The sequence below is a fragment of the Sinocyclocheilus grahami genome, unplaced genomic scaffold (assembly GCF_001515645.1).
Source record: "Sinocyclocheilus grahami isolate Dianchi unplaced genomic scaffold, SAMN03320097.WGS_v1.1 scaffold343.1, whole genome shotgun sequence".
Taxonomy (NCBI): Eukaryota; Metazoa; Chordata; class Actinopteri; order Cypriniformes; family Cyprinidae; genus Sinocyclocheilus; species Sinocyclocheilus grahami.
Genome location: NW_015505522.1, coordinates 1,871,447 through 1,893,751, shown reverse-complemented (window position 1 = coordinate 1,893,751; position 22,305 = coordinate 1,871,447). Strand labels below are relative to the sequence as shown.

The 22,305-nt window shown below is 36.5% G+C and overlaps 1 protein-coding gene across 1 annotated transcript in view; it reads left to right on the top strand.

Moving 5' to 3' along the window:
• LOC107603232 (rap guanine nucleotide exchange factor 6-like) overlaps positions 1-22,305 on the top strand; it is a 106,442-nt gene that overhangs the window by 34,182 nt on the left and 49,955 nt on the right. The window contains exons 5-6 of the mRNA XM_016295975.1: positions 1,820-1,889; positions 12,673-12,780. Of these exons, the coding sequence (XP_016151461.1) occupies positions 1,820-1,889; positions 12,673-12,780 (178 nt within the window). The remainder of the gene's footprint in view (positions 1-1,819; positions 1,890-12,672; positions 12,781-22,305) is intronic.

Below are 22,305 nucleotides of genomic sequence, written 5' to 3'. Positions count from 1 at the left end.
TTCCCACTCATTTTCCAAAATGAAATTCAGGCCCTGAACATATATTTAGCATATATTTAAAATACAGGTTCTGTATTATCTAAAAAAAAAATTTTTTTTGGTAACTTATTTCAAAAAGTGAAACATTCATGTATTCTAGATTCATTACATGTAAAGTAAAACATTTCAAAAGTTTTTTTTGTTTTAATTTCGAAGATTAGAGCTTACAGCTCATGAAAGTCAAAAATCCAGTATCTCAAAATTTTAAACTATTTCCTAAGATCAATAAAAAAAGGATGTGCAAAACAGAAAAGTTCAAGTTCTTTAAAGCATATTCATTTATGCACTCAATACTTGGTCGGGGCTCCTTTAGCACAAACTCCAGCATCAGTGAGGTGTGGCATGGAAGCAATCCGCCTGTGGCACTGCTGAGGCACTATTGAGCCTTCAGCTCGTCTGTATTGTTGGATCGACTGTTTCTCATCTTTCTCTTGAAAATATCCCATCGATTCCATGGGGTTCAGGTCAGGCATGTTGGCTGGCCAATCAAGCACAGTAATATCATGGTCAGCAAACCCCTTGAAAGTGGTTTTGGCACTGTGGGCAGGTGCTAAAGTCCTGCTGGAAAAGGAAATCAGCATCTCCATGAAGCTTGTCAGCAGATGGAAGCATAAAGTGCTCCAAAATCTCCTGGTACACGGCTGCATTGACTTTGGACTTAATAAAACACAATGGACCAACACCAACAGACGTGATGCACCCCAAATCATCACTGACTTCGGAAACTTCACACTGGACTTCAAGCAGCTTGGATTCTGTGCCTCTCCAGTCTTCCTCCAGACTCCAGACCTTGATTTCCAAATGAAATGCAAAATGTACTTTTATCTGAAAAGAGGACTTTGGAGCACTGAGAAACAGTCCAGTTCTTTTTCTCCTTAGCACCAGGTAAGATGCTTCTCTCGTTGTTTCTGTTTCAGAAGTTTCTTGGCAGCCCTTTTCCTGAAGACGTCTGAGCGTGGTGACTCTTGATGCACTCCAGCTTCAGTCCACTCCTTGTGAAGCTCTCCCAAGTGTTTGAATCGGCTTTGCTTGACAGTATTCTCAAGCTTGCGGTCATCCCTGTTGCTTGTGCACCTTTTCCTACCCAATTTCTTCCTTCCAGTCAACTTTGTATTTAATATGCTTTGATACAGCACTCTGTGAACAGCCAGCCCTTTCAGTAATGACCTTCTGTGACTTACCCTCTTTGTGGAGGGTGTCAATGATCGTCTTCTGGACCATTGCCAAGTCAGCCGTCTTCCCCGTTATTGTGGTTTCAAAGAACAAGAGATACCCGGAATTTGTACTGTAGGGATGGTCATTTAATGACTCAAATGTAAATATTCTAATATTTTGAGATACTGGATTTTTGATTTTCATGAGCTGTAAGCTCTAATCATCAAAATTAAAGCAAAAAAAAACTTTTGAAATGTTTTACTTTACATGTAATGAATCTAGAATATATGAAAGTTTCACTTTTTGAAATAAGTTACAAAAAAATAAAACTTTTTCACGATATAAATTTTTTTTTAGATACACCTGTATATTTTGGCCAGAAATTTTTTTTTTTGCTATATACAGTACAGTTGGTCTGTTCCTGTCTAAGCGGATGGTTCTTGGTCAGAATGAGCTGCAGTGCTTATAGTCTAAAGTCTGACTGCTGTCATTGAACAACTGTTATACTGACGACCATGTGTTTCTCTCTGGAGTGAATGAATGTGTTTAACATGACAGTTTGTGGGATTCTTCCAGAGAGGTTCATGCTCTGATTTCCACTCTCTGTTTCTCTGTGTCACTGCAGTTTCGGGACGCAGCGTGGAGGAAGACGAGGCTGTGAATGCATCACTTTAGAGCCGTCTGAGATGATTGTGGTGAGTGGCACGTTAAACGCATCTCCTCTTGCACCAGCCGTCTGCTCCGGCCTCAGACTGACTAAAACAGACGTCCAATCACAACATGCTTTCCTAATACACATGCCTGATCTGGTGCTTCATCAGTACATGGTGACAACTTCTTCTAAAGTTTTAGTTTAATTGTAAATAACATGCCGTTAAGTGTCTGAAAACAGTACATTCAGTATATTCTTAGAAAATATCATTTCTGTAACAAGTGCTTTTAAAAGGTATGCTGAAGTTAGGGCTGGGCGGTATGGCAAAAAAAATCAAATCTCGATTTTTTTCAGAACGTTTGACCGATTCACGATTTTTAAGATTTTTAACTAGTCAACTCGAAAATGTAATTACAACATGCATCAAGTAACTTTTTCTTTATTAAGCCTCTATAGCTGAAGAAAATTCTATTCCAAGTGCACCGCACATGAAGTTGTCAACATGTTGTAAATGTTAAACAAATCACTTGTTTAATATCTTTGCAGAAAAGATGCATGAACTACAAATGCATCTTGTACAAACTTGTCTTATACATATTATATGTTTAAAAATAATACAGTGAAAATGCTATAAAAAATTAAGTCAAGGTAATTCAAATTCAAAATGACTAAAGGTATAACACCAGTAGACTATTATTAACTATAAATGTTCTGTTAAAACAACAGCAGCTTTCAGCCTGTCACCATGATGCAAACATGAAATATCAGACATACAGTAGTAGTTCTTTACAGGTTTTCATTAGATTGTGCTGCTTTCCATTGTATTTCTATGTAAACATAGACGTGTTTGACTGTTGCGCTCACATCTCTTGCAGTGTCTCATGCATGAAACAGCATTCTAAAAGTTAACAGAAGTTCACTCCCATCTTCTTTTGTTTGGAATATTTTTCCTATTCCACTGCCCACGTTGCATCTTTGTCAACACAAAAGCGATATGAGTGGTTAATCACGTGTGCTGACATGTGGTTGGATCATTATTTTCTCTTTACTGTTATCACTGCCATATTGTTAAAGTGTCCAATTCTGACGTTTGGTAATATTTCTATTTCTAAAATTGTGACCCTGAACCACAAAAGCAGTCATAAGGGTCAATTTTTCGAAATTGAGATTTATACATCCTCTGAAAGCGGAATAAATTATCTTTCCATTGGTGTATGGTTTGTTAGGATAGGACAATATTTGGCCGAGATACAACTATTTGAAAATCTGGAATCTGAGGGTGCAAAAAAATCTAAATATTGAGAAAATAGCCTTTAAAGTCGTCCAAATGAAGTTCTTAGCAATGCATATTACTAATCAAAAATTAAGTTTTAATATATTTACAGTAGGAAATTTACAAAATATTTTCATGGAACATGATCTTTACTTAATATCCTAATGATTTTTGGCATAAAAGAAAAATCAATAATTTTGACCCATACAATTTATTTTTGGCTATTGCTACAAATATACCCCAGCGACTGGTTTTGTGCTCCAGGGTCACAATTGTGATTCCTCGATTTCTAAAAAATAAAATTGTGGCAAAACATTAAACTCGAATTAATCGATAAAATCGAAAAAATCCCCCAGCCCTAGCTGAAGTGTACAGCTTTTGGATAGGACAATATTTGGCCGAGATACAACTATTTGAAAATCTGGAATCTGAGGGTGCAAAAAAATCTAAATATTGAGAAAATAGCCTTTAAAGTCGTCCAAATGAAGTTCTTAGCAATGCATATTACTAATCAAAAATTAAGTTTTAATATATTTACAGTAGGAAATTTACAAAATATTTTAATGGAACATGATCTTTACTTAATATCCTAATGATTTTTTGGCATAAAAGAAAAATCAATAATTTTGACCCATACAATTTATTTTTGGCTATTGCTACAAATATACCCCAGCAACTGGTTTTGTGCTCCAGGGTCACAATTGTGATTCCTCGATTTCTAAAAAAATAAAATTGTGGCAAAACATTAAACTCGAATTAATCGATAAAATCGAAAAAATCCCCCAGCCCTAGCTGAAGTGTACAGCTTTTTCACAAGGGCCTCCAGGAGCAGTTTGACAAAATCAGTATAAGCTATATGGTATAAGGTGACAAAATCAGTCACAGAGAAGAGAGTTTGTGTGGGTAATAATATCGTCTCTTATCTGTCGTTCTCCAGCGTGCAGGAAATGAGCCATTATATGAGCTTTATCTTACATGAGCTGATGATCATGAACTCTGAAAATGAAAGCTCAGGGTTCATCTTCTCTCTCATTGGCTGTCCTGAAGTGAAGCATCTGTTGACGCTGCTCAGAATGTAGATGAAGGTACATGCTTATCCGAGATTAGTGTATATCCCATAAGACCTGATGAGAAACATGTGGTCCTTTTGAATTTGTACACCGCACGTGCAGTGCTTAAAAAAAACCCTGTATTCGTTCTGTACACATATGCGCTGAACTGAATGATCTATACCAACATTTTCTGTTAGAATATGTCTAACATTACACCTAGTGCTGGGCGGTATACCGGTTCATACCGAATACCGGTCTTTATTTTTGTTATGATATGAGTTTTTAAAATACCGCAATATGTCGCTTAAACAACGTTGAAGCACCGCAGCCGACTCCTCAATAAATGAGTACAAAACAGCGTTTCCTAGCACCTGTCGCTTACTGATTGTTTGGAATTATAAATATGAGCGTAGTGTCACGGCCGGTAAGGGGCACCGTGGAAAAATAGGTTCTGGGTCCAAATGCAGGTGAAAACTTATTTTATTCCCAACAGAAAGGCCGACAAGGCAAAACAAAAACAGGGCTAAGGACGACGAACACCATTACATACACATAATACAGCCAGGCCGAGGGGCGAGTGAGAGGAGAAGATATAGTCAGTGACCATTCGTATCGCATTGTCACATGCCTTGTAAAAATTCATAAAAATTTGAGCAACTGACGACTGTATCAGCGCAGATTTTCCTCGAGCTTTGGGCTTTGAACCCTGGTTAACAAGCAGATCTGCTGCGAGCTCATGCAGCGCTGTCAGAATACATGCAATGCGTGCGTGTATTAGAAAACATAACGTTCTGCAGTTTATTTACTAATTGTTTAAGGCCATTTCACGATTTCAATCATCATACAGTAACCAGCAACAATCACCCCTTCCTCTTCTCATTGAAGACATGTGATGCAGTCCTAAACATTCTCTCGCTGTCGGTGCTTGTAATGATTTTTGCGTCTTTCTCCGACAATTTAAATGCTTCCACACTGCTGACGTGTGCTACATTATAAAGAGTGCGCGCCTCTCACTCTGCGCTGGTTGCTATTTGATCGCGTCATATCATTGTTTGGTACAATTTATTTGGTCTTTTCGCTTATTCGGTTTGGTTGCCGAACATTCGGTGCATCCCTAAATATAAATTCACGTCTCTCGCTCTTTAATGCCCTTTGAATGTAACGTGTACATCCCCTTGGAACTGGAATCATGGTGGAATTTCATGTGAAGTTCATGTCGCAGGGCACTTACGGTCGAATAAGCCAACGCTTGAATGCTGCTGCCTGAACAAGAGACCTCCTTACTGAAGTGAAGGTGTTGATTGGTGTCACTCCACTACGCGCCGGCGAATCTCCACCAAATTCGGGGGATCCCTTCAGCTCGAGGAGACCTCTCGAACACCACCCTCCGCGCATCGGTAGCCCCCCCGGGATCGCTTGATCGGTCGGCGCCAGACCACGAATTTAACCACCCGTAACTTCCGAACCCTGGGGGCTATCGACGCAGCAGTGGTCTCATTCGAAGGTGGACCTCAAGACACTCGGTTCGCATTCGAGAGGATTCCTCAAGCTGAAGGGTGCGAATTTGGTGCGGATTCGCCGCGCCGTTATGGAGATATGGCCGTTCAAAGTTTCAATGGTTTTCCATAGACTTAAGCTTCAAAGCATTTCATCCAGGTCACCAGTAGCAAACAATGGAGCGCGCTCTGTTGGACAAACGAAGTAATTACACCATTTCAAGCATTTTATCTGCGTTATATGTTCTGTAAAAAAAAAAATCATGTCGGCGGCAAATTCGCAGATACCGGTATATCGGCGACAGGCTAATATCGGCCGATAATATCGGCAAAACGATATATTGGTCGGGCTCTAGTTTGTTACTCAGATGCAGGCAGTGCGCTGCATGAGACAAAAAAGTTATATAGCCAAAACAACCGCATAGCCGCTCTTTAGTGTAGCGTTTAATGTTGAGTTTATCAGACGATGGCGTGATTATAAATGAGAGTGACTCCTGGTTAACATGTATTAAAAGGGGTCGTGTTTAGTCACTATTTAGTGTGGTATTTTTCTAAGTCAATATACTGCAGTATTTCCTCTCTCAATCAGTAGAAAATATGGTTAACACCCGGTCATGCATGAAAAAAAATACCGTCATGTACTGTGAAACCGGTATAATTTTCGAAAATACCATGATATTAATTTTTGGTCATACCGCCCAGCACTAATTACACCCCTATTTGTTTTAGGCGACTCATTTGATTGGACGATGTGTTTTAAGCTGTGTGTCGCATTAATGGCGTGATGGATGACCGTTCTGCTCCGACATGACAAACTGTCTCTGTCTTTTCACTCCATGCACCTCCATGTTTGCCTCCTTCATAGGCAGCATCTGTTTAAGGGAGCATTCACACTCATAAGTGACTGATCTGACAGATTATACTCCTAACATGAAGCACACAAGACTACTGGCACAATAATTTAACATGTATTAATGCCCTCAGCGCACACGTATTGACTGGATTTGTCAATTTTTATTAATACGTTTCAGTAGAAACATCAGCATTCTTTCAACTCATCCACCATCTAGCATGGATTTTCTTGCGATGCATACTGGGATTGCATTTTCCATTTATTAATTTAAAAGATGCTTTTATCCCAAGTGACTTACAAATGAGGAACAGCGCGACTGGATTTCTCCACAAAGCATGCATGTGATGGTGTAGAGCAGGGGTGTCAAACTCATTTTCACTGAGGGCCACTTCAACATTATGGCTGCCATCAAAGGGCCGGTTGTAACTGTAAGACTACAAATGTTACTACTCCTTAACATATTGTTAAATAACTGTCTCTTTATTTTATTATTACTTATTTAAGTTACAAATATTGCATATGCATTTGCATAGATGTAAAAATATATGTTATTGCTCGGTGTTATTTTAACATAAATCCTTTTAATTTATCAGGTTAAGAAATCCAAATTACTCCATAAATCAAAGTAAATAAAGACAAGTATGACTCATCCACCATCTAGCATGGATTTTCTTGCGATGCATACTGGGATTGCATTTTCCATTTATTAATTTAAAAGATGCTTTTATCCCAAGTGACTTACAAATGAGGAACAGCGTGACTGGATTTCTCCACAAAGCATGCATGTGATGGTGTAGAGCAGGGGCGCCAAACTCATTTTCACTGAGGGCCACTTCAACATTATGGCTGCCATCAAAGGGCCGGTTGTAACTGTAAGACTACAAATGTTACTACTCCTTAACATATTGTTAAATAACTGTCTCTTTATTTTATTATTACTTATTTAAGTTACAAATATTGCATATGCATTTGCATAGATGTAAAAATATATGTTATTGCTCGGTGTTATTTTAACATAAATCCTTTTAATTTATCAGGTTAAGAAATCCAAATTACTCCATAAATCAAAGTAAATAAAGACAAGTATCATCAAACATAGGTCATTACATTAACTTTGTTAAAAACTTTTTTGTTACATTTATGGTACAACAAATAATTGTGAGCTGCTAAGAACGTGTGACAGATATGGCATTTAAAAAATCGAATGAGCCCGGTTTCATGAAAGTGTGTATAGCACGATTTTCTGTTTCTATTTGGCATGGGATTTATGTGTAGAAATGGACTTTGGCATGCATATGATACACAATCAATGCTTGTAGTAGAAAAAAAGAAGTGGTGGTACTCAACCCCACTCCCCCACCCAAAAATAAATAAATACAAACTAAAGTACTAAAAAAAGTACTTTTTAATTTTCATAATTTGCAATGAATGTATATAGTGCCAAAATAAATAAATAAATAAATTCATTATAATGGTTTGCAATTCAATTCACATTTATTTGTGTAGCACGTTTCATGATACACTGTTGCGAAGCAGCTTCACAGAAAATGAACATTTGTACATTACATTTAGTAGTTTACAGCACTTTTAATAAAAAAATTGAACAAGTCAATCTGCGATACCAAACAGGAACACGGGGACGCCAAAAGACCACTAAATGAGCTACCTTGACCTGACTGATCCAGATTTACTAAACCACTGACTACTGCGTAATCTAAAACACCTTCAGCCAGCATCCAGTATTAAACACTCGTGCTTTTAAGCCAAATAGCTTGCTGATTGTTTATTTTTTTTACTGACATCTGTACGTGAGTACTAATACTATTATCTCTGCCATCTCTGATGAAATCGGCCATGTTTTCTCTGCATTAGCGCTGTTCTGAACTTACTGTTTGAATGCATTTGCTTACTGGATCCTTAGACTTTCCAGGAGTTTGCCAGTTGATGTGATCGCAAAAAAAACCTGCTTCTTTTTATTTTCATAATGTATTGTTGACACGTGCAAAACAGATACATTTAGACTACTACTGTTATGATTTATGTTAATCCTTTACTATGATTTATGACTTATTTACATTAGTTGGCATATGCGCCAATGTATGTTTGTGCCAGTGGATGCCCACACTCCAGGTTGCGTTTATTAAACTCAGGAGAGAAGATCAACTGAACAACTGAAAACACCTAATCCTAACCATTTCGTATCATATGCACTGTAACATTAACTTTATTCATTAAATTAACCAAAGTCCCAAAGTCAGTATAAATAGAACGCCAAATAGAAACAGAAACTTGTGGTATTGATACGCACTTTCATAATTTATGATATAAAGCTGCATAGATTTTTATTTTAAGACAATCATATGCTCTCACGGGCCACATAAAATGATGTGGCGGGCCGAAATAGGCCCGCGGGCCTTGAGTTTGACACGTGCATTAAATTGATCAAAAGTGACAGTAAGGAGTTTTATAGTGTTACAAAACGTTTGTATTTCAAATAAATGTGGCTCTTTTAAATGTTCTCTTCATTAAAGGGGTCATATGATGCTGCTAAAAAGAACATTATTTTGTGTATTTGGTGTAATGCAATGCGTTTATGCGGTTTAAGGTTAAAAAAACTAATTATTTTTTATCCTCTATGCCCCGTCGATTTTTACAAAGCTCATCGGTCTGAAAAGCGAGGTGTGCTCTAATTGGCCAGCTATCCAGTGCATTGTGATTGGCCGAATACCTCAAGCGTGTGACAGAAATGTTACACCCCTTACCATACTGTGATGCCCTGTCCGGCCAGAGCGACGAGACAAAAACATTAAAACCCATTATAAACGAGGCATTTGTTGCATCCAGTGGGGACATAATTACGAATTATAATGACTTGTACTGTCCTTTTACACGTTGCATTGTGCCACGTAAACATAAAACCATGTCTGCATTTGTGATCGCAGAAATGACAAACAACAAGCGCTACTCTACACTGCTCAAAACTCGCGTTTGAATCATCAGTGGAACTTTTTAATTTTCATAATTTGCAATGAATGTATATAGTGCCAAAATAAATAAATAAATAAATTCATTATAATGGTTTGCAATTCAATTCACATTTATTTGTGTAGCACGTTTCATGATACACTGTTGCGAAGCAGCTTCACAGAAAATGAACATTTGTACATTACATTTAGTAGTTTACAGCACTTTTAATAAAAAAATTGAACAAGTCAATCTGCGATACCAAACAGGAACACGGGGACGCCAAAAGACCACTAAATGAGCTACCTTGACCTGACTGATCCAGATTTACTAAACCACTGACTACTGCGTAATCTAAAACACCTTCAGCCAGCATCCAGTATTAAACACTCGTGCTTTTAAGCCAAATAGCTTGCTGATTGTTTATTTTTTTTACTGACATCTGTACGTGAGTACTAATACTATTATCTCTGCCATCTCTGATGAAATCGGCCATGTTTTCTCTGCATTAGCGCTGTTCTGAACTTACTGTTTGAATGCATTTGCTTACTGGATCCTTAGACTTTCCAGGAGTTTGCCAGTTGATGTGATCGCAAAAATAATGTATTGTTGACACGTGCAAAACAGATACATTTAGACTACTACTGTTATGATTTATGTTAATCCTTTACTATGATTTATGACTTATTTACATTAGTTGGCATATGCGCCAATGTATGTTTGTGCCAGTGGATGCCCACACTCCAGGTTGCGTTTATTAAACTCAGGAGAGAAGATCAACTGAAAAACCCCACACACCTAATCCTAACCATTTCGTATCATATGCACTGTAACATTAACTTTATTCATTAAATTAACCAAAGTCAATTTATGCGTATAAATAGAACGCCAAATAAAAACAGAAACTTGTGGTATTGATACGCACTTTCATAATTTATGATATAAAGCTGCATAGATTTTTATTTTAAGACAATCATCTGCTCTCGCGGGCCACATAAAATGATGTGGCGGGCCGGAATAGGCCCGCGGGCCCTGAGTTTGACACATGTGGTGTAGAGTGTGGCTTAAAAGAGTTATGTGTGAAGACAGCTTACTGTTTCTGCTAACCTCTTCACGTCACCCGCACCCATGAGGCCTTGAAGTGCTGTCTAGGTACACTAGGGTTTGAACAGAGCTGACACACACTTTAATTACACCAATTCACCAGATGAAGAAGCTTTGCTTCATTTTGCTGTCTGTCGTTACGTCACATGCACGGTTGAGTGAATATAGTGCAGTTTTAGGATAAAATCAGTGGCAGATGCTTTTTTTTCTCCATAAAACTTAAAATGTTGCAACTGCAACCACACCAGAATTTTGTTGTAAAATAATACAGTAGCAACATTTTAAGTTTTATGAAAAAAAGCATATTTCATTAACTATAATGTGGTGTTTACATATCAAAATGCTAAGATCTGTTTTGTTTTTTGTTTTTTACCTTTATAATATATTGACAAGCATCATAATCACACAAATGCAAAACACCATCACGGTAGCACACAACACTCGATAATGCAATAAACATTAGTTTAATGACTTAAGATGTACTGATAAGAAAAAAACAAAACAAAGTTATTACAATGAATAACAGGCTTTAACAGATTTTTTATTACAGGCCTTAAAAAGGTCTTAAATCAGAGCGAAAATCTTTAAAATTATATATATATATATATATATAAAAAGAATATCTTCCTCTGTATTTTTGTACACCAGAATTTTGTTGTAAAATAATACAGTAGCAACATTTTAAGTTTTATGAAAAAAATATATTTCATTAACTATAATGTGGTGTTTACATATCAAAATGCTAAGATTTGTTTTGTTTTTTGTTTTTTACCTTTATAATATATTGACAAGCATCATAATCACACAAATGCAAAACACCATCACGGTAGCACACAACACTCGATAATGCAATAAACATTAGTTTAATGACTTAAGATGTACTGATAAGAAAAAAACAAAACAAAGTTATTACAATGAATAACAGGCTTTAACAGATTTTTTATTACAGGCCTTAAAAAGGTCTTAAATCAGAGCAAAAATCTTTAAAATTATATATATATATATATATATAAAAAGAATATCTTCCTCTGTATTTTTGTCTTGTTTTCCAAAACAAGTATCTAAAGATCCTTAAATCAAGATACATTTACTTGAGATGCAAAGTGAACATATGAGGTCTTGTTTTCTGAGAAATTGAACAAAATAAAGTGAGTTTATGCTTAAAACAAGAACTAATATCTGTCAATGGGGAATGAAAACTTGTTTTCCCTTTGAATTAAGTTGAGTTTTCTTAGCCCGTTGGCAGATATTTGTTCTTGTTTTAGTCATAAACTCATTTAATTTCAATCAGTTTCTCAGAAAACAAGACTTCATCTGTCCTTTTGCTTCTTAATTAATTGTATATTGATTTAAAAGTCTTTTTGCTATTTGAAATAGAAAAGACAAAGATACTGAGGAAGAACTGCAGTTTTTGTATTTACTGTATCAGAAGATACAGCTATTTCCATATTAGTTCTATTTTGTCAAAATGTAGTGAAAATCTCAATCTGAAGGAAGTTTTCAAACATTTTAAAACTTTGAAGTGTTGCTAATACAACTCATTGCATGCTCCCTAGACATTTACATATAGAGACCATATTGACCTATTGCATCAATTTATTCTTAAAAAATAATAAATGTATCTTCAAAAAACCTGCAGAAACCCTAAAAAACCTTAAAGCAACAAACAGCCTGTGATGTGATATGCAAGTAACTCCCACCCAGCATCCTCAGCTGCTGCGCAGACTTCATACAGATTCACTGGAAACATGTTCTTCAGACACACCATCAGTATGTGAAGTTGAACGCTGGCTATATTTACAGTTTCAAACACTGCACGCTATACAAAGGGCTCGCTAGAGACGTGTTGCTTCTGCTTGTAGAGTATATTTGTGTATTTACGGCTTCCTACAGGAAGCTGTGGCTCTGCTGCGCGACGCTAGCCGACTCCGTCTCTCCAACACGACAAACCCGCTTTCGTTCGTCCCGTATAGCATGTGAACGCCGTCCACATGAGTCTCCTGCGCCTCCACAGGCTCTCAGTGTTCTGGAAGAACTGGATGTTCAACCAGGATGCTGACGTCTCTGAATCTGGTTCCTTACAGGTGGAGAACGCCAGCGAGAGCGACGATGCAGCTCTGCAGGGAAACTCGCGCCGCCGCTTCCATAAGGTGAACGCCGGAGGAGAGCGGCAGCTGATCGAAGACGCCACGGTAAGACGCCGCGATCTTTGACTTCAGTCAGACACGGGATTGATTTCTAGTGTTAGAATAATTCAACAACCTTTGGCGCAGGAAATATTATTATTTTAAACGGCAACCTCGGTACTTCTGAGAAACATTTTTTTTGAAGTTTCTGGTGTTCATCAGTCGAGGGGAGTTTCTTCTCCTGATAGCATCAGTAGCTGTCAGTTAGTCTTCTCCGTAATCTGTTGGACACACTCCTCAGCGCTGGGACACGAGGCTTTCGCCGTTATCTGCTGCTGGTAGTTTGTTAGCAGAGGCTGTGTAGTTTCCTGAGAGACCCTCATCTTGAATGTGTTGTTCTTCTCTCTGTGCTGATGCCATGTCCTGTAGCAGGTAAGCGCTCAGACTCTTGCTGCATCCCAATTCGCCTACTTATACTATGCCCTAAAAGTATGTACTCTTTTTGTGAAGAAAAAGTACATACTTTTGAGTATGTAGCAGAAAAGTAGGCAAGTTTGGGACATGCTACTTCGTCATAACTGCGTCTTTAATGGACGCTCTGTTGCTTAGTTACGTGCATTCTGTCACTGTTTAAACTGGCCTGTCAATCATCTTGTCACAGTTAACATCATCAACAATTCGTTTAATTTAATTTCATCCCGTATTGGAGAGAAATGAACAGGCACATTGATCTGCCAGTCGCAGGTCTATCATGACGAGAACTCTCTTCATATGTTTGCATAAGTTAATGACCAAACGTATAAAAGTTCACAATGTTGCTGCAGATGAAATATTATGCGCATAACATTAAATACATATTTTTTAATCAGGTTAGACATTGATTATTTATCACTCAAACACCTTTCTCTGCCTGTCTGTCGGTCTCGCATATCCACCATGTTTGTAGTTTTTAAACAATTTTTATGCGATTTTGTAGTTCTGATTGAATCCTGGTCCACCACGCAATGTGTTGCGGGTAATATTAGCCATTAGAGTGCGCATCGATCTGCACTTCGAATTTTAATCTCAAATAGTAGACCATCCGGGAATCTTTGACATATGCTTTTCAACATGCTATGATTTGGGACATACTAATTCTTTAATCTTTAAAACACATGCAAAATTATTTTTTTAATATAATTTTTATTTTCAAAAACAAATGTAATTAATTGTAAAACAGAACACTTTTTACTATTTCAGTCTCTTTCCAAGCAACCCAGAACAGACTGCCTCAGAAGAAATTAATTAAAATGTCACATTCATTATAAATAAAGAATAAATTTAATAAAAATAATAGTAACAGGAAAAATGTAATTATACATACACACACACATATAAATGTATACACACACATTGAAATGAACAAATAATATGAAAATAAATAAATAATCAAATTAAATCAGATACCACCTGCCAAATTCTTAAATGTTCTCTTTATTTTAAATGTATTTATTTTAAACTCCATATAAATATATGCAATGTGGAAAAAAATTTAATTTTCAGATTGAATGCGTGTGTGCACATGTTAATCATTATTTTCATGTATAAATGTGTGTGTGTGTTGTTGTTGTTGTTGTTTTTTACAATTATAATAAATCTTAATTCATAAATGTCAGTTAGTTTTTGGAGAGTTGCACCAGATGCCTTGCTGACCTCAACACACGTTCATGAGAGTCTGCTGATGTCCCCTCTATGGTGACATTAACATTATAAATCTTTTTTTTTTTTAAATCACGTTCATCACAGAAGAGTTATATTCAGTCTATTGAATGTACAAGCTGCGTGTTTTTAATGTATTATTGAGTAAATGAGCAGATAGGACATGGTTGTGTGGGTTATCAAAGGCTCAGTTGTTATGTGAAGTGATCAGCAGTGAAAAGGAAACATGGGAACGAAAACAAGAGCAGAATGCAGGTTTGTGGTGTTGTGTTTCCTGTCAGTCTGCAAGACGTCTGGGCCATCGATTAACAGTCAAGCCTCGAAGATTCACCAGACTTCTGCAATCAGAAGATCATGCTGTGTTTCCCCAGCATCTCTTACTCCATTTCTCATGAAGAGCTCAAGGTGTTTCCTGAAGTTACAATATCAAAAGTCTGCAGAGACAACTGTAAGACTTCCTGAAAATTGTAAACAGCAGTTGCATGCTGGGAAACCTGTTCATTACAGTGCATTTGCATTGTAAGGCTTAATACACAGGTCTGATTTTTTGACCATATAGGACTGTATTTTTTTGTCCTGTCTGTTCATTTAAGACTCATAACCGACATGTGCTCTGTTGCTGATCGCTTTCACTGATAACACTTTATTTTAAGAACCAATTCTCACTATCAACAGCTGCTTATTATTGCATATTACTAGTATATTGGCTGATTATTAGTGCTTACGAAGCACATATTAATTAACTGATTTCATTAGTTATTTTATCTACGGCTCAAAAGATCTAGAATTCTTGTAAGTAGTAGAGTAAAGCCTCTTTCACACTGCAATTCTGAAAAATATATGGAAAATGTGTCCCGTGATTTGTCCCGGGATGGTTTGATTTTGGTTTGATAATAAATCAGCATATTAGAATGATTTCTGAAGGATCACGTGACACTGAAGACTGGAGTAATTATGCTAAAAATTCAGCTTTGTGTCACAGGAATAAATTACATTTGAAAGTATATTAAAATAGAAAACCAGTATTTGATATTGTAATAATAATTCACAATATTACAGTTTTTTCTGTGTTTTTAATCAAATAAATGCAGCCTTGATGAGCATTAGAGACTTCTTTAAAAAAACATTAAAAATCTTACGAAAAATATATGGAAAATGTGTCCTGTGATTTGTCCCGGGATGGTTTGATTTTGGTTTGATAATAAATCAGCATATTAGAATGATTTCTGAAGGATCATGTGACACTGAAGACTGGAGTAATTATGCTAAAAATTCAGCTTTGTGTCACAGGAATAAATTACATTTGAAAGTATATTAAAATAGAAAACCAGTATTTGATATTGTAATAATAATTCACAATATTACAGTTTTTTCTGTGTTTTTAATTAAATAAATGCAGCCTTGATGAGCATTAGAGACTTCTTTAAAAAAACATTAAAAATCTTAATCCCAGACTTTTGATTGGCAGTGTACGTGTTTAGATGTAGGTCAGATGTCCAGATATCAGATAAATATCTGATGTTAAACCACATTTGGAAGTGGCTCAGAATTGTATCTTTGTGTTCACACGTGTGCAATAATATCCAAACGGTGTCAGAAGTGAGTTTGTGTGTTTGTGCCTATTGTGTTTGGTGTTGAAATGACTTGAGCTTTACACTGACAGCAGCGAGTGTTGAGCTGTAGCAGTGATAGTGCAGTGTGTCATGGCTGAATCATTCCTATATGACTAATGCTTGTGCTCATCGTCGCTAGGGATTCTGGGGCCTCTTGTACAGGTCATTGTTTTGGTCCCTACCTGAGGGCCGCTGTAACTCTGTTCCACTGTGACCTTCTGTCCAACGTCCTTGACCGCCAGCGTTATGGCGTCATCATGACTTTACTGCATCTCTAACGGGCCGTTCATACAGAATGCATCTTTGCATTGCTTTCGAGACAGGATGCAATAACAGAAAATAGCCAAACAGCAGAATAGATAGCAACTATTTTGGAATATACTGTATAGAAATGTTATATAATTCAGGGTATCCAGCCACTATGAGTGCATTGTCTGCCATGTTGCTGTAAAAATAAATCAGTAGCCATACCAACTTGCTACTGTAAACAAAAGCTGTTTTGGAACTGACGTTGATGAGCCTGTCAGTAAACTGATACTGTTATGATTGGCTAACGTCACTGCATCAGAGACTATATCAACGCCCACTCACTATTGTACGTGTGTTTTGATAACATTATCCATATCAAACCATAATTTAAAGAGCATTATGAAATTACTTACACTGCTGTTCAAATGTTTGGGATCAAGATTTTTAATGTTTTTTTAAAGAAGTTTCTTCTGCTCAGTAAAGCTGCATTTATTTGATTAAAAATACAGAAAAAAACAGTAATATTGTGAAATATTATTGCAATTTAAAATAATGGTTTTCTATGTAAATATATTTGTATTGTAATTTATTCCTGTCTTGCAAAGCTGAATTTTCAGAATCATTACTCCAGTCTTCAGTGTCACATGTTCCTTCAGAAATCATTGTTGATTTATTATCAATGTTTTTAACCTTTTTTGGAACCCTGTTTCAGGTTTCTTTGATGAATAAAAAGCATAAAAACAACATTGATTTAAAATAGAAATCTACACTACCGTTCAAAAATTTGGGGTCAGTAATTTTTTTCTTTCTAGTTTTGAAAGAAATTATACTTTGATTCAGCAAGGATATGTTAAATAAATGAAAAAAAGTGATAGTAAAGACATATTGTTAGAAACATTTCTGTTTTGAATGATTGCTGTTCTTTTTAACTTTATTCATCCAGGGTTTCCGTGGGGTCTTAAAAAGTCTTAAGTTTAGTTGTATCAAATTTAAGGCCTTAAAAAGTCTTAAATTGTACAAGAAAGTCTTAATTATGATTTCAAGAGGCCTTAAATTTGGGGACGGAAAGACCAGAATTGCGATATGGCTCAATGTGACGATTAAACTTCAAAAGGCTATGAAACATGAGCGCTGCACGTTCAAAGTCCATTGCTGCGCTGCTTTGTGTACTGCCTTTACCGGGGAAACAGTTATATTTCTACCAAACGCGATCCAGAGAATGAATGTTTTCAATTTCAATAAAACTTGTTTTGAACAGAGTTCAGACAAATGCGAAAATCCTCCCATGTTTTTACCATGCAAACACGCAGAGCTTTAAATGTGAACTGGTGGATCGATAAGGAAACAATACATTATAAATATCTTAATGGGGTGGGCGAAATGGTATGCGATAATATCGTAATTGTAGTTTTAACGATGTGCGATTTGACATTATCGAGTATATTGCGAAAAGCAAAAAAACAAGTTTAGTAAGTTAACATAGGTTAAACTAGTGCACGTATGCATTAAGAGTGCCTTTCACTGCATGAATCAGTCTATTAAAATGCATTTAGAATTATCACATAATTCAAGATATGGGGGCAGAAAATGTATATATTTATATCATTTCACATAGTTAATATCACATGAAGAGTGACGTTTTTTCTCCAAAAGTCAGCATGATTAAAAATGTGATATTGATTTTATACAACAGTTCAATAAACAAGAAGTTAATATTAAGAGACTTGAGTTTTAGACACCATATTGCCTGTTTTCAGCAACAAAAATCATTCCAAACAAAGCCACAGCGCTGTTTTGCGTCTCTGAGCAACATGACGGTGTTTCGTTCCTGAATGAATCAAGCGTTTAAATGATTCGGTTCAATCGCAATGACTTGCTGCCACATACTGGCGGTTTTAATTTCACATTTAAAGTATCTTTAAATTTTTTTTAATAATTTCAAACATCTGTTTTATGTTTAAAATATCAAAACATTATTTCTGCATTTGTAACTGCAGGTTAAAGTATTCTATGTCCCTCTGAGCTGCATTAAAACAGTGTGGGCTAAATGCCACTTCAGATGCAGCTTCTGTGTTTTCTCTGCATTGCATAATTTCAAACATCTGTTTTATGTTTAAAATATCAAAACATTATTTCTGCATTTGTAACTGCAGGTTAAAGTATTCTATGTCCCTCTGAGCTGCATTAAAACAGTGTGGGCTAAATGCCACTTCAGATGCAGCTTCTGTGTTTTCTCTGCATTGCAAAGATGAATTCTGTTGATACTGATTTCATTTGCTTGGTAACAGCCCAAATGCAAGAATTTGACTCAAAAGATGATGCACACTTAAAAAAAAAAATGGCTTAAAGGTAAAAATGCCCATAAAACTGAAACTCTATCACTGCTGTGAACTGACCACACAGAATATGAAGAATATAAAAAATTCAGGAGTCAGCTGTCCACGGTAGTCCTTAAAATACCAGCACAATAACACACTTAGTGAAATATCGCCTAATTATCGTTATCGATAAAATCCCAGAAAATATAATTTTTTTGGTCAATATTGCACACCCCTAATTTATGTTATTTAATTTATTTAACAATTTATTCATAATAATTGTTTGAATGAATGATTAATACTTTTGACTCATCCATTTTCTAAAAAATGGTTTAAAGGCTGAAATGTAAAGTTTATAATTTGTCAAACTTTTTTGTTTTTGTGAAAACTTGTATCTGAACTGTAAATTATGCTTTTTACACTAATTGTACTGTTTAATATGGTACTATAGGCATTGCCATACCCTGCTCATATAGTATTACATTTATTTGTGCAGGTCTTAAAAAAGGTCTTAAAAAGTCTTAAATTTGAGCTTAAAAATCCTGCAGAAACCCTGTCGTCAACGAATCCTGAAAAAAGTAGCTTCCAAAAAATGTTAAGCAGCACAACTGTTTCCAACATTGATAATAAATCAGCATATTATACTGATTTCTGAAGATCATGTGACACTGAAGACTGGAGCAATGATGCTGAAAATTCAGCTTTGCATCACAGGAATAAATTATATTATAAAGTATATTAAAATATAAAACTGTTATTTTAAATTGCTATAATGTTTCACAGTATTATTTTTTTCCTTTATTTAGATCATGTACTGTAAATGCAGCCTTGATGAACATAAGAGACTTTAAAAACATTAATTGTAACAAGCTTCTCACAGTGCATGCTAGAGGTCTGCTACCCGGGTTCGGGTTCGGGTTAATGTTTAACGAAGAGCTTCGGGTTCGGGTCGGGCTCGGGTTTATAGCTAAACTAAAACTATATGCAGTAGGCTATGCTGCTTTCATAGACGCACACACACATTAGTGCACACGACAACACCGCACGGAAACTTTTATTAGTAAAATAGCTTCGACAGGCTACTGACTCGCAACTTTATATTTCTCTGCAACGAGGGGGTAAAATCACTTTTTTAAAAGTAACTAAGCCTCATTGCTTGTAGAGAGAGGCGCGCAGATGCAGATTCACACACGAAACTTTCATCCCTCTCTTTCTCGCTAATTCAGCCTTAGCTGACGAAAATGACCATAATTTGCACGATGGAAGAATTATCGTCTTGTCGTATACAACCATTCAAAAACTCGGCAGAATTTATGTGACCGCTGCACCTGATGTTCATAAACTTTCATAACTGGTAAGTGTTTTTTCTTTTGCCTTGTGAACTGGCCAAGCCTTAATGATTCTGTTTCTTTACATGTATTTGTTTACTGACCGTTGCATGCAATTGTGAAATACAATTGGGAAAGTTTCTGCTCACAACTAGAAGGCATAATGGCATTTTCCACTAAAATATTTTAGCTCTCCAGTTTATGGAATGTCAATGCAATTATAAAACGCTTGTCGATGCATCAGTCGGTATTTTCAGCTGCAGTGCAGGAGCGCTGCTCTTCATGTTCATGTGACTCTGTGCAGATTCCACAAATGCTCTGATCTGCCAGTGGAAACAGAACAAGCGTGTTTTAATATCCTTGTATCAGAGGCAGCCCGGGGTTTTCCTTCAATGCAATGAAGTCAGAGCGACCTTAAACTGTCAAGCAGTGCTCCTCTTGTTTCCTGTGGCTGTGCTTGAGAATCAGTGTTGTAGTTTGGAAAAATGCACTTGTTTTGCCCAACGATCGAGTGTGCTGCATGAGAGCGGCTGGAAGGGAGCATCTCTGCAGATGCTGTTTGCACTGGAGGTCTAAATTTAGAGAATGACATCATCCAGCTCGGCCTCGTGGGCCGCTTCAAATTTTCATCCACTTACAGCAGAGGAGATCTCTCATGATGGATGGTTTTCACTCTGCCGTGTGTGCTTTAGATCCGAGCTCACTCTACAGGAAGTGTGTGTGTGTGTGTGTGTGTGTGTGTGTGTGTGTGTGAGAAGAGCTGGAAGAATAGCAGGAAGTGAAGTGTGAACCCTGCAGACGGTAACTCCCTAGTCCTTTACATTAGTCCTGCAAAAATGCAAATTTTTCCTGGAACACAAAAGAAACTTTGGAGAAACTTACAGTGAATGGAGTCTGATGTGTTCACACAAAATCATCATATCAGTAGTCCATACAGTTCATGTGCTGTTTCCCCAGTCTTTTTGTGAGGAAAACGGTGAAATTTAAGTTGCCGTGTCCAATTCTAGAACAAGTAATTTCTTTGATTATTCGTGTTATTTTTGTTTTTATTTATTTATTTATGTATTTCATATTTTATGTATGTATGTATTTATGTTTGCATGTATGTCAGTTTAAATTATATTTTGATCTGGTTCAGTTGGACTACTCTCATAAACTGAAAAAATAATAATATAATAATAATCTAACCAGTAGCTCATTCTTTTTGGAGGCATTATGTTGTTAAAATAATAATAATAATAAACAATGTAAAAATGTAAAACACAGGTAAAACTACGCTAACCTCAATCCCGAAGCGGGATCCAACCAGAGAAGTCTATTATCATAACAGCAGCACTCATCGTACCACAACCCGCTACCATGAATTGTCACTATTAGGAACCTCGACCTAGCAATGTTCAGGTCTGTTCTCCTAAAAATATTTGGATTTGGAACTCTGAATGCTAGGATATGGCAACTGCCATACGCCAACACCATCCCTGTGGCAGCCCAATAAAAGAGCTAGAGTGTCTAATGTGGATGGGCTGCTTTTTCAGTTAACGTTTCTTTAAACGCATGTTGCTTGAAAGGAATTATAAAGGTTTAATTGAGTGCAGCAATTGATTGGATGGCCCATATTGATCACTAGAAGGGGAAGTGATGGAGGAAGACACCTCTTCAAAGAAAGAAAAGCAGAAAGAGCAGATGGCTACAGTGCTATTCTTTAAATTCCCTCCTTTTTGAACAAATGGCCCAGGGTGTCATGACTTTTTCATAATGATATTACTGACACGAGTCGGATCTAATCCACAAGTCTGCTCGCTTAATGGGACAAAGGCTGAAAAGAGCTTATGAATTCAAATGAGGGGGCTTTCTGACAGGCCTTGAAGAGCCTAAACATGACTGCTCCTTCTAAATCAAGTTTCAGTTTGATCTTCAACCATAAAACATCCAAAGTTCAACCACAAAAGTTCATAATCTGAAAAACAGTATTGACCTGTTTGCTATCTAAAGAGATAGTTCACCAAAAAACTAAAATTCTTCCAATCCTACATGACTGACTTTTTTCTGTGGAACAAAAACATTATTTTGAATAATGCTTCAACTGCTTTTTTCCATACAATGAAAGTCATTGGGGTCCAAAACAACATTGGATCCCATTGACTTTCATTGTATAGACTAAAAAATGTTCTACAGCTTTGGAATAACCCAAGAATTTTAGTTTTTGTGTAAACTATCCTTTTAATAAAAAAGAAAAGTCGAATTGATGGAGGACAGTTGTTACCGGAATTTTTCATTATTCAACTCATTCTCACATGATGGCATCATGATGTCCCATTCCACACATAGATCCGCTATGATTGCTAAATCCAGTTTAATTGTTCTGTCTGCTCTGTGGGCCAAACT